Source organism: Protopterus annectens, chromosome 12.part0 (genome assembly GCF_019279795.1).
Source record: "Protopterus annectens isolate FY-2018-M chromosome 12.part0, PAN1.0, whole genome shotgun sequence".
NCBI lineage: Eukaryota > Metazoa > Chordata > Ceratodontiformes > Protopteridae > Protopterus > Protopterus annectens.
This window is the reverse complement of record NC_056746.1, coordinates 184,140,536-184,153,663: the sequence shown is the minus strand read 5'-3', so window position 1 is coordinate 184,153,663 and position 13,128 is coordinate 184,140,536. Positions and strand designations below refer to the sequence as shown.

The following is a 13,128-nucleotide window of genomic DNA, read 5'->3' as shown; positions in this document are numbered from 1 at the left end:
CAAATCCTTTCTCAAGGGAGTTTTTTTATTAAGGCCTCCAGTCAAGGAGGTTGTACCGCCTTGGGATTTGTCTTTAGTCCTGCAGGCCCTTACTGCTCCTCCCTTCGAGCCTGCAGCTTCTGCTGATTTAAAATTCCTTTCCTGGAAGACTGTCTTTCTGGTAGCTATCACTTCAGCCAGAAGGGTGTCTGAGCTTCAGGCTCTTTGTGTCAAACCGCCTTACCTTTCTTTCTTCCCTGATAGGGTGTGCCTCAGGACCAATCCATCTTTTCTTCCGAAGGTCTCTTCTGAATCCAATATTAACCAGTCAATCAATTTGCCTGTCTTTTTTCCCAAGTATTCAAACAAAGGGGAATACAAGTTGCATTCATTGGATGTTCATAGACAATTACGTTTTTATATTAACAGGACAGCTGGCCACAGGAAATCAGATCAGCTGTTCGTTTCCTTTGCTAAATTTGCTCTGGGTAAAGCAGTGTCTAAAGTCACTCTGTCTAAATGGATTGCTAATTGCATATTGCAGGCATATGACACTTCAGGCAGACCTGCTCCTAAGAGGGTTACGGCTCATTCTACTAGGGCGGTTTCTACGTCAGCCGCCTTTAAGTCCCGTGTTTCGTTGGATGATATCTGCGCGGCAGCTACTTGGGCCTCGCCTCATACTTTTATTTCTCATTACAAGGTGGATGTTGTTTCTAGAGGAAGAGCATCCTTTGGCTCAGCGGTGCTCCGGAACATCCTTCCATGATGGCCGCCCAAGATTCAGGTAGCTAGGGACTCTGTCCCACAGGTTGCAGACGAATGAAGTCTTCCTACTTCAGATTTAGAAGTTATGTACTCACCATAACGTTCCATCTGAGTAGGTGACTTCATTCGATGCAACTATCCTCCATCCCCCTGACCTTTTTAGAGCGAGTATTTATGCTGTTTTAGTATACTGTGGTCAGTATTTGAGGCAAACTCAATCTGAGGTCAGTCAGGGCGTGGCAAGGGGTTATGGGTAAGAGGGAGGAGCTAGGAGCTCGGAGCCTAAGCTTTTGAATTGCCGGCTCGGATCCGAGGTCGGATCCGATACCCACAGGTTGCATCCGAATGAAGTCACCTACTCAGATGGAACGTTATGGTGAGTACATAACTTCTAATTTTTTTCCCCTAATTATGGCAGAATATATGCTGCACCAACTTGGATGTACATAGACAATTACACTTCTACTTACATAGGACAAAAAGATTTCAGAAAATCCAACCAATTATTTGTATCCTTTTCAGACTCAAAGGTGTTCCTGTTTCAAAAGTCACACTTTCGAAATGGCCATCAGATTGTATTACCTTTGCTTACCAATTGCAAAACAAAGAACTTGCCCATAAAGTAAAGGGTCATTATACAAGAGGCATTCCTACCTCTTCTGCTTTTCGGGTGATACTACCTATTGACACCATTTGTGCTGCAGCAACATAGGCAAGGCCTCATACTTTTATCACTCGTTACAAATTTGATTTGGCCTCCAGGAACAGGACCTTCTTTGGGTCCACTGTTCTGAAGAATATTTTCCCTTGAGCCACCCAAGAAAGATGGTGCTAGGGAAGCTATCCCAACCTGCTAATAATGAAGGCGAGATGGACAGCACACCATGGAACGTTATGGTGACTACATAACTTCTTCTTTTTTTTTTTCAGCAAAAAAAAAAAAAAAGCCATAGGATGAAAGGTTTCAGCTCTAACTCTTAGATGTGTGGTTACTTAAAAGACTAGTCTCATTTTTTTTTGTTAACACTTGTATTAATCAGTACAAGATTATCTTTACCCTGTTTTTCTCATCCATTAATATAGAGCTATCCAATTGCTATGTTCACTTCCCATTCACTCTGTTGCACCATTTCTTTGTGCAAATGTGCACATTGTTTGCTTTGTTTTACCACTGTACACTGTTTTATTATATCATTCACATTTTCTTTCATTGCCATAATACACAAGATAAATTTATGAAAGTATTCCCCACCTTTGTACGCACTATGGTACTACTTTACTATGAAATTAAGTATTATTCACACACACTCTCCCCTTTAGCGAACAAGCAATCAGTGTCTGTCTGTATGTTTTAGGCATCCACGTTAGGATCAGAATTGTCTCCTTCACTTTGGATGTGTATACTTTGTACATAATATGTTTGTATCATAAAGTTTTGGGGTCCTCTGTGATACTTTAACGTGGCATAGTGGCACAGTGGGAAGCATTGTCACCGCACAGAATTTCTTTGGTTGAATTCTTGGCTTTGTTGCCTTCTGTATAAAATCTGTATATCCTCCCTTTATTCACAGAGGTTTTGTCCTGGTACCCTGGCTTCCTCTCACATCTTAGGCTTATGGTGGGTAGTTAGGTGACTCAAAATTGTCTGTTGGTGTGTGTGCTGTGTGTATGTGATATGAAAGAAGACCCTGGCAATCTGCTTCCATTTCCCACTTGCCAAGTAAACTCTCTGTATGGTGCCAGTTGTTTATGGATATGATATGACAACACTGTATTGGATGATACCCTAAAACCTAACCTCTCCAAGCATTACTACTTGGCCCTAATTGTATGAAACTGCTTGTTTAGTACACAGTGATCAGTATGTATGCACTCACTTATGAGTTTCATGCAGTGACAGCATGCAGAAACTAAAAAAAAACATTTTTTTGCTGATGAGCAAGCTCCGCTTCATCTAAGGTTGCTCCAAGCTCAAAGAAGGAGTACTCATTTAAAATATTAACAAAAAAAAAAAACAGTGACATACAGTAATTTCAAAGGCAATATAAATTGCTGCCATCTGATCCTGCCTCATCCCTGCAGCATAAAGAGAGCAAACTGCTGTGGCAAATAATGTATTGAGCAGATGTTCATGAACTATTGAGCTGCTGATGGGTGCCTACTTTTTTCCCTTCCATCTTACTGTATACGATTGTTGTCTATATTACAGTCTCCTCACAGTGTCAATTTACTCTTGCACGTTACTCTTTAGTGTACTAAGTAATATAGCTTAAATTACTCTAAATGTCTTGTATGAGAATAATACTTTGCATCTCCTTACACTACAGCCTTTTTGCTAGGGACCCCTGTGTAAGTGGGATCTGCCAAGTAGTCACCAACCTGAATGGTAAAGTGTAATAAGTAAATAACTTAGAATTTAGACTTGTTCAGCAATTTGGGTTTCATCTTGGAAGTATGACTTGTTCCTCTCTAATGCTGGTCTTGGATTCTTCATTTTGTCTCTTCATTACATTAGTACTAGGCAGTATGATAACCCAGCTAAACATAAAGAACACCTTGTGGTGAGGTCTTCTCCACCTAAGACTAAAACTTAGAGCTGTTATCTCATCCTTGAGTTTTGAACTTCGGCCTTGAGAGACTCACTCTGTCACTTTTACGAATAAATGTAAATGTAATGATGTGATGTCAATTTCGCCTTTATTCTCACTTGTGGGCCGGATCTGATGCTTCGGATCCATCTCACCATTTCTCCAGCACGAGGTCTTCAGCAAAGCTCGTGGGCCTAATTCATTACCCGTAATGCAACCCCGTAATTACCTCAGATCTCATTTGCCATGCAGCGAAAAGATTGAACAGCATAGATCGGGTCTATATTATTCGAACAAAAACTCACTTCATCGAAACCCGTTTGAGCGACACATATTGAGCGAATGTCTCAAATATTGCAAAAGTGAACGGAGATCGCAGTAGGGAATTCTTCCCTTTACTTCAGTGGAGTGCGATCTGTGAGTTGGTATATTTAAGTAGTGGGGGTTAAAACAGTTAGTGATAGTTTTCGTGTGTTAAGTTTTTTATTTTTGTTCTTTGATATTTGAGACGTTTGCTCAATATGTGTCGCTCAAACGGGTTTCGCTGAAGTGAGTTGTTGTTCAAATAATATAGACCCCCATAGGTCTGGGCTAACACTGTCTTTTTCTTTTTTTCTACTATAACTAGTTAAATTAGTTTCTGATTCACTTCTTTACCCAGAGTTTTCACTTATTTGATGTCTGTTTTAGTTAGAGGGTGTCTAGGAACGTCCATTTAGGTAGAGGACGTTCCTTATCTTCTATCTTCTTCTTTCCTCCTCCTCCTCTAAAAAAAATAGTACTATTAGTATATTTCTGTATATTTAACTTAAAAATTAGAGTTTTAATTTACTCTGTGTGTGTGCGTGTGTGTGTGTGTGTGTGTGTGTGTGTGTGTGTGTGTGTGTGTGTGTGTGTGTGTGTGAAATCCGTTTAAATTAGAGGAATTGCTGTTCGTGATTGGAAGTGACTGTTTTTCTTCTTCCTTCTCTCTTTCTTAGTCATGTCACAGAAACAGGAAGGTAAGCCCTTGGGCTTCAAAAAATGTGAAAAGTGCAGTAAGAAGATTCCCGTTAGTGATTCATCTTATGTGTGTATTGTTTGGGGCCTCTTCATCTGTAAGAGCCTTATTCCATTTGCCATAATTTCAACCAGCGGACATTAATCCAAAGTAAAAAAAAACAAACTCATTTTGAAAGGCCTTTTGAAGTCACCTTTCTCTGTCGAATCTTCCGACAAACCTACTAAAAGACCTTCATCAGAGCTGAGATTCTCATCAGAGGCAAAGCAGAAGGCTCTGAAGTTAACAGATCCAAAGGTTCTAGCAGAGCAGACATCTCCTCCTGGTTCCAAAACTCCCTCGGAGTGGGGAATTTCATTGACGCCTACTGCTAAAAATGGAGCATAAGCATAGGAACTGATCTTCATCTATTGAAAAGGTTTCTTCTTGGCTCCCTTCTCCACTACTAGCTACATCAAGGTCACCTACCCTGTCCACTAGTTCTACCAGGAGTTTATCTGATGAAGACATGGATAGGGTTGTAGAGAGACTTTTGAAGACACCTGCTTTGGCCAAACTATTAGATCCAAGACCAAAGGAATCGGGTCAGACTCAAACCCCCCCTCTTTTGTTCCAGTTCCTCCTCTGATCCTTGCCCTTGCTTTGGAGCAGGAAAATTCCGATATCCAGGTTGTGTTGGTGTCGGGTCCAGGACCCATACCTTCCTTGGATATGATATCTGCCCTGAGTGTCTCTGTGCTTTTGGAACAGGAGACCTCTAGGAGCCGACACTCCCCTGTTGGGTCAGCAGAGACTTTTCAGATCTCTTCGGATTCACCTATGCCTCTGGGGACCTTGGCACTGGTGAATTTTGCTCCTACCTCTGCTTCGGAGCTACTGTCTTCTGCTCCAGAGATTCTTTCAGCTCCGACAACTTGTTTGTCAGATCTTCGGAGTGGGGAGGGACTGCCTTTGAGGCAATGAGGAGGGTGCTGACTACTTTGCAGTCTGAGATACGATCTACTTCGGTTCTTCCTCCCTCATCAGTTGGGGTGTCTTTGTCTTCTCATGTGCCCTCTCCACAGGTCCACAGAGATGTTAGGCCTCAGGATGTACCTTACTGCCCCCTCTTCCAAAACCTCTCCAAAGTATCCCACGGAAGAGGTCCCTCAGAAGAGGACATGCAAGAGGAAGCATCTTGACTCGCCAGAGGAGTCTATCACATCTGACACTGACCTCGATGAAGCAGAAGGGTCCCCACAATCACCTCCTGAAGGTGTCTACTTTGGAGGCATCCTAGAAATCTTAAAACAGAGAGGTGCTTGGCAGTCGATGTCCCCTTCAGCTGAGGAGTTGGTTTTCCTGAAGGCCTTTGCATCTCGCCCATCAACTTCTTGACTGACTCCTTCTTTTGATGAGCTTATGGATTTAATCTCGCAAAAGGCTTGGGAGACCCCAGACACCATAGACCCTACTCCTAGGAGGCCAAATAAATACATTATTGCCCCAAAAGAAAAACATTTTTTAATGACCGGTGTAGGGGTTGATGCCACGGTTGTGGCGGCGGCCACTAGGAAGGAACTCTCTGAAACAAGTTCCTCTATCCATCCTCCTAATAAGGACTCTAGGACTATGGATAGGTATGGGAAGCACATCTTCTCATCAGTGACCTTTGCTTTGCGGTCTCAGAATTATCTCACCCACTTCACTAGACTGCAGAGGGACTTGATTAAAGAATTATCAGACTCCCTCCAAAGGGACGTAGCTGATGCGGCAGCAGATAAAATCAATGCTCAGCTTGCCACCCTGAATTCAGTTGGCCACTCATCCATGGGACTCATTTCTTATGCAGCAGTTGGAACGAGTAGGGCAGCAGGCTCAGGTATCTCTCTTAGGAGGCAAGCCTTGGGTGCACCTTTGCGATTTTGTGGAACCCTTCAAGTCTTCTTTCATTAACGCCCCTTTTGACGGCTCCTTTCTTTTTGGGCCGAAAGTGAAGGACATGTTCACCAGGTGTGAACAATAGGGCAAGACCTTGTCTGCCATTGGAGTGCATTTTTCCACTCCTGCTAGAGTTTCCCAAGGGTCAAAAAGATAGTGGGAAAATGTGGTTCAATAAATCTCAGAGGTCTTACCGGGACACACAAGGTGAAGGTTTCCCCAGAGGCAGAGGGGGCAAACAATAATGGAAGACGCCACCCTCGCAGCAGAGGAGGTCCACAAAAACAAGGCTCATGGGAATCTTTCTTTGAGAAACCCTTCCAGTGCTCTTGAAAGGAGTGCCTGACTGCTCACCTATGGAGGCAGTCGGGGGTCAATTGTCTTTGCACCAAGAAACCAGGCTAAAGATAAACAACAAATGGGTGCAAGACATAATATCCAGAGGATAAATCTTTCTTCTCCTTTCCTATCCCCAAAAACAAAGTGGTTCCAGAGGTTCCACCCAGTCAAAAGGGTAACAATAGAAATCCAAAAGTTGCTAAGAAAAAGAGTCATCCAAGAAGTCCCTGCAGACCAGAGAGGATCCGGAACTTACTCAAGATTCTTTTTAGTTTTGAAGAGGACAGAGGAGGGGACTGGACACCCTTTTTGGATGTCAGCAATCTAAAGAAATCAGTAAAAAAGACCCAAGTTCCGGATGGTGACACTGCAGTCCATACTTCCATTCCTGGAAAAAAGACAGTTGAATGTGCTCTATATACCATCAGGATGCATGTTACCATATTCGAATGGACATGCAGTCCAGGAGGTTCCTGCGCTTCTGGCTAGGAGACAGTCACTTCCAGTTTCAAGCTCTGCCCTGTGGTCTCACTACAGCCCCCAGAGTGTTCACCAAATGTATGGCAGGAGTAGCGGCTCACCTGAGACTCAAAGGATTATGTGTGTTTCCATACCTGGACGACTAGCTCATAACCCTCCCAACCATGCATCATTTACTCCACTTAAGGAATTACATCCTTCAACTCTGCTCTTCTCTAAGCATGCCCATGATTTACGAAAAATCTACACTAGAGCCATCTCAAAGTTTAGTGTTTATAGGAGCAGAGATGCACTACCACTCAAACAGCATGACTTCTACAGGACAAAGTAGACGACCTCCTTCATTTTGTCAGAATACTAATAAAGAAGTCAAAAGCCACCGCAAAACTAGTTCTCCAGGTCGCAGGAAAAATGGCTGCATCGATCGTACTAATTTCCCTAGCTTGCCTTCACATAAGTGTTCTCTATTGGTTGCTTTTTGCACAGTGGTCAGTCTTGGAACTTTCACTGTCCCACAAGGTTAAGATAACCAACACCTGTAAAAAAGATTTCCAATGGTGGATTCATTTAACTTTAGTACCTCAAGGCCGTCCCTTCATTCCTCCTCAACCTCTGGCCATGGTGACCACGGACGCTTCCCAGATAGGGTGGGGGGCCGGCATTTTCTTGGGAAGACAGCTCAAGGCATCTGACAAGAACACGGGGCTCATTTGCATATAAATGTCCTAGAGATGAGTGGCGCTTTTAGCATTTCAAACATTCCAGGACTCTCTTGCTCTGGGAGTGATAGCGATCCAGTCGGACAATATGTCTGTAGTGTGGTATATAAACAAACAGGGGAACCAAATCATACCCACTTTGTCGAGAAGCTCTAAGGGTCTGGCATTGGGCGATGGCCTCCAACTGCTTTCTGATATTAATGCACATCCTGGGGAAATCCCAAAGTTATTGTGGACAAGCTGAGCAGAGCCATTCTATGGCCGCACGAATGGTCCTTCAATCAGAAAGGTGCGGAAGTGATCTTCTGTAAATGGGGCCAGTCTTGCTATGACCTCTTTGCATCACCCAGCAATGCCAAATGCAGGAACTACTTTGCCCTGATCCCTCCTAAAGGATGCAGTTGTTCACTATTGGCCCCCAGGACTTCTTTACGCTTTTCCGCCAATTCCAAAATTTCTGCAGAAAGCAAGTCTGTTAGAGACAACTGTTATCCTAATTGCTCCCTACTGGCCTCATCAAATCTGGTTTCCTTTTCTTCAGCCTCATCTTTGAGATGAACCCAGGATTCTGGACCCAGTTCCAGATCTTCTGACACATCAGTAAGGAATGGTTCATCGCAGCCTAGACACCCTAATATTGACAGCTTGGCTGCTCCGGTTCCCCTAATTGACAGGTTTCCATCCCTCTCCTCCCCAGTCGAGCATATTATACTATTGTCTCATAAAACATCTACTCGAAAACTTTACAAAAGCAAATGGAGGAGGTTTGTTATATGGGCAAACCTTAATGAAATAGATCCTTTTACAGTAGCAGTTCAGTCTGTTTTACAGTTTCTGTTAGAGATCTTCAGCAGTGGAGTGGCGGCAGCTACAGTTAAAGTTCAACTAGCCACAATTCCTAATTTTCATATAGGAGAAAATGATCATCCTATCATGTCACACAGACTTTGCAAAGCATTTTTGAAGGGCAGTGTTATGCTAAGACCTCCATACAAGCATCCAACGCCCCCTTGGGATCTCCGTTTTATCTTATATTATTTTTCCCACTTTTGAACCTTCAGCTACTTGTGACTTAAAATATCTTTCCTGGAAAACTCTGTTTTTCATGGTTATTACTTCAGCCAGCAGAGTATCTGAGTTGCAGGCCATGTCCACAAAACCTCCATATCTAGTCTTCCACAAAGACAGAGTTTTACACACCAACCCATCCTTTCTACCCAAGGTTGTGACGGAGAATACCCTTAACCAGTCTATAGACCTTCCAGTTTTCTTTCCCAACTTCCAAAATAAAGGAGAGTATGCCTTGCATCTCCTAGATGTTCTTACAGTTACGTTTCTATTTACATAGAACTTTGGAAATAAGAAAATCAGATCAGCTCTTTGTCTCCTATTCTGATACAAAAAAAGGTCAACCAGTTTCAAAAGTCACTTTATCTAGATGGCTAATACTATGCATATCCCACATTTATAATTCTAAAAACAGAGCTCTCCCAAATGTGGTTAAAGCTCATTTCACTAGATCTGTGGCCACGTCTGCAGCTTTTCAGGCTAGATTACCACTGGATAATATCTGTGCTGCAGCTACTTGGGCAAAACCTCATACCTGTATTACTCATTACAAAGTGGATTTGGCCTCTAGGAGTACAGCCTCCTTTGAGTCTATGGTTCTGAGGAATATTCTCCTATGAGCCACCCAAGAGTTCAGTTGCTTGGGACGCGGTCCCACAAGTGAGAATAAAGGTGAGATCGACAACATCACATAAAGAAGTTATGTTCTTACCATAACGTTCCAGGTGTGTTGTCCATCTCGTCCTTTATTCTCACAACCCTCCCTCCTTGCCCCCTGCCTATGCTCCTGGTAAACTGAATAACACAGTTGTGATTCAGCAGGAATGTATAGCCTCAGAGAATATTCCCTCTCAGCCTAGTACTAATTCATGGTCATATGAATAGGTATAGATATACACTCTCATACATACAAGTGCTTCTTCCATGTGCTGCTGGGGGCAGACAAAATCTGAGGTAATTATGGGGTTGCATTACAGGTAAAGAATTAGGCCCACGAGCTTTGCTGAAGACCTCGAGCTGGAGAACTGGCCGAGATGGATCTGATGCATCGGATCCGACCCACAAGTGAGAATAAAGGACGAGATGGACCGCACACATGGAACGTTATGGTAAGAGCATAACTTTTTTTTTATGTTTCTCACAATGAAACATTTCATTTTTGAGCGAAAACACCTTGAATGAAGGATTTAGGAGCCACGTGTTTTGTGATTTGAAGTCGTAACATTGCTCAAAATATTCCTTTTCACTGCTTTCTTTAATTTACAGTAGCACTTTTAATACTGTTTCAGTTGTTGCCTGCTTCTTGGAGAGATGCTGACAAGTTAACTAAATGCAGAACTCAATATACAAGTCAGAGTAGAAACTATTATGTAGTCCTAACTGCTCTGGGTTTCTTTTGCAGAGGCGAAATGGCAAACTCGTACCCAACAGGCTGTATCTGAATAGCTTAAGCAATGTATCAGTCAGCTGCGACTCCTTATCTGTTAAGTTAGTAAGCCCCCTTCTGGCTCCTTCAATCCTTTTGCTACTGGGGTGTTTCGGCATTGGCTACTTCCACCAAACAGGATCCTTGTCCTTGAAACATACCTCCTCTCCCCTGAGAGCAAATTAGACAAGCTTGGTTTGTCAGAACATTGCCTAAGGACACTACAGGTAACATCTGAATTAAAGCATTGTTGCAGGAGCAAAGCCCCTTGCAGTCACTCTGAGGGAGTTTCATCCCCAACACCTCAGTTACTTACTTACACTAACTGAATAGTCACACAACTGTGGGGAAAAAGAAAAACTCCCATGAAAGTTGAAAAGGAAAGATGCACACAACTGCTGTCTCACAGTACAACTAATAAATGTAAAACCCTTCTCTGACTTGTGATTTCGTGAGGCAGAGATCACAGAGTGATACATTGTAGATCACTTGCATAAAATATGTTTTCATCTAAAATGTTTGTGAGGCAGTCTGTTGAGCCATCTTCCCTGACTTCATCAGACATTGCTTTCTGCATGTTGCAAGTAGAGATGTAGCAATTTGCTTGTGTTTATGTAGATATACTTCTACTCATTTCCTTTTTTTTTTTTTTTTTAATGTCGCTTCTCCTTTACTTCCTGTGCCGGCTTCATTTATCTTCTTGTCATGTATCACCTCAAGTCTTATTTGTGCTGCTTTAGCCAGTCCATGGCTTTCCACCATGCCAGATATCTCCGCAGGACAAGTGACATAAAGGCCATGTTGTATGCAGATGTGATGCTGTTAACTTAAGTCTGTATTATTCAGTAGACTGTTCATCCAAACATAGCAACAAATAATTTGGAAGTAAAGGGCCTGGGTGAAGTGGTGGGGACAGTATCTTCACACCTATCCAGGAGGCAACTCCCTGTGGCCCCCCTTCAATATAGGGGGTTTCACCCTGTGTACCACATTACTTAGTATAAAATGCTCTTAAATCATGCTATCTTAGGGTATGTGAAACAGTTTGTGTGAAACAGTCCATCAGAGAAAATGGACTTGCATAACTTCAGAATTACCCTGTCACGCAACATCTGGTGCCTCAAATGCACATCATCATCTTTTTTGCACCAGCATCTGGTCTGCATGGTGGTGTGATCTGGTAGTGCTGCATCCCAATGGCCCTCAGAAATCAGGCCTCCCAACAACCCCACCTTATACACTGTCAGACCAAGTTCTTCTTTGAACATGAGTTACTGGTGGTATAAACAGAATCAGGAAATCTTGCCTCATGCCTGACAAAACATTTTCTGATCATTTTGTTGTTTGTTAACAAGAAAAGACCTGATTTAGTGCAGATGATCTGTACCTAAACTGCTGCTTAATTAGCGTAATTATTTCTGTGTTTTATTTTCAGGACTTGCACTGATTGGGAAAAATTTCTGGAAACATTCAGAACTACAATGGAGACCATCTACTTCTCTGATACTGTTAGTGAGTGGTTAGATGTGTATGTTAACCCATACATGGAAACTCTAATAACTATTGTAAAAAACTACGATGACATTATTAAATTGAATGCAAGACCAAAATCTACATAAATTCTCAGTGGAAAATTTGGAAAAACTCACAATCTACAAAGTGCCATTTAAGCCATCTTCGATTCAGATTGCTACCATACATTTTTGCTTCTAAGACTTCAAGTAGAAGAGTATTTGTTTTGCAAAGCACTTAAATTTATTTGTAGGAATATGCTGGGACTTTGTACATATATATCTGCCTAATTATATATGACCATGCCATGTCCTCTAATTTGCTATTCATTGTATAGACTCTGTTTAGTGCTGTCAGGTAGCAGTCTCATTTATTTTACTGTTCATATAACTTTACTTCATGTTTACACTACTGTGTGTGATAGTGCTGTGGACTTTCATTTGCTGTTTGTTTATGTATTTTTTTATATGTTGTATCAGTGCAGTCTCATTCATTTTGCTGTACATATTTTCCTGAATGGTGTCATGGGAAAAAAAGAACATAATTTGTTGCAATAAAATGCTTTTGAGATACAAGCTGAGGAGTACAACTGATTGTTGTACATTCTGAAAACTCTTTTCTTCATTTAATTGTATGGAGCCCACGTAGGAAAAAGGTGTAAGAAAAAAACTTTTACGTGCAGTGTTCTTGAATATGATTTTCCAGTTAACAATTCTATGATCCATATGAGATATTTTGTGAGTTTATTATTATTATATGTTTATTCTCATTAAGGTTACACAGTTGCAAACAACTGTATCTGTAGTACTAGGCTCAGCTTGGTGTCAGAGTTGCATGAAGAATTAAACATATTTGCATTCAGAAAGTATTACACACAAATAGTACTGAAAATGAGTTGTCGCCTTGTGTCTTGCCCCAGCACCTTTTATATGTGATGCTTTTCCTATTTTAGACAAATATGCAGTGCTATGTGTTGGTTTATATTTTTAAGTAATGTACTTTTGGATTCTTATGTTTAGAAAAAAAAATTCTCATCTTAGATTTCATGCATGTTATTTAATCAGGATATGAATGAGAAGTATTTTAATATAAACATTTTCACTGAAAATTTGAGTCAACCCATGCTAAAACTGTTGATACTGTCAGAGTATTGTCTATTAATTGGCAGGTTATTTCACTCACTACAAAGATTATATCACCAATCTGGAGTTACCTGCAATACTAATATCTCATTACACATCCATACTGCCTTTTGCCACTACAGGAACTTCCTTGCATAATTGCCAAAGCATGACCAACATCTACACGTCTATTAATTGTACTGCGAAA

At 41.6% G+C, this 13,128-nt stretch overlaps 1 protein-coding gene across 1 annotated transcript in view; it reads left to right on the top strand.

Annotated features, from left to right (window-relative positions):
- The window catches only part of LOC122816149 (hexosaminidase D-like), a 922,622-nt gene extending 910,248 nt beyond the window's left edge, over positions 1-12,374 (top strand). The window contains exon 13 of the mRNA XM_044088904.1: positions 11,723-12,374. Coding sequence (XP_043944839.1) covers positions 11,723-11,906 — 184 coding nt within the window. The 3' untranslated portion in view covers positions 11,907-12,374. The remainder of the gene's footprint in view (positions 1-11,722) is intronic.
- Positions 12,375-13,128: the final 754 nt, after the last annotated feature.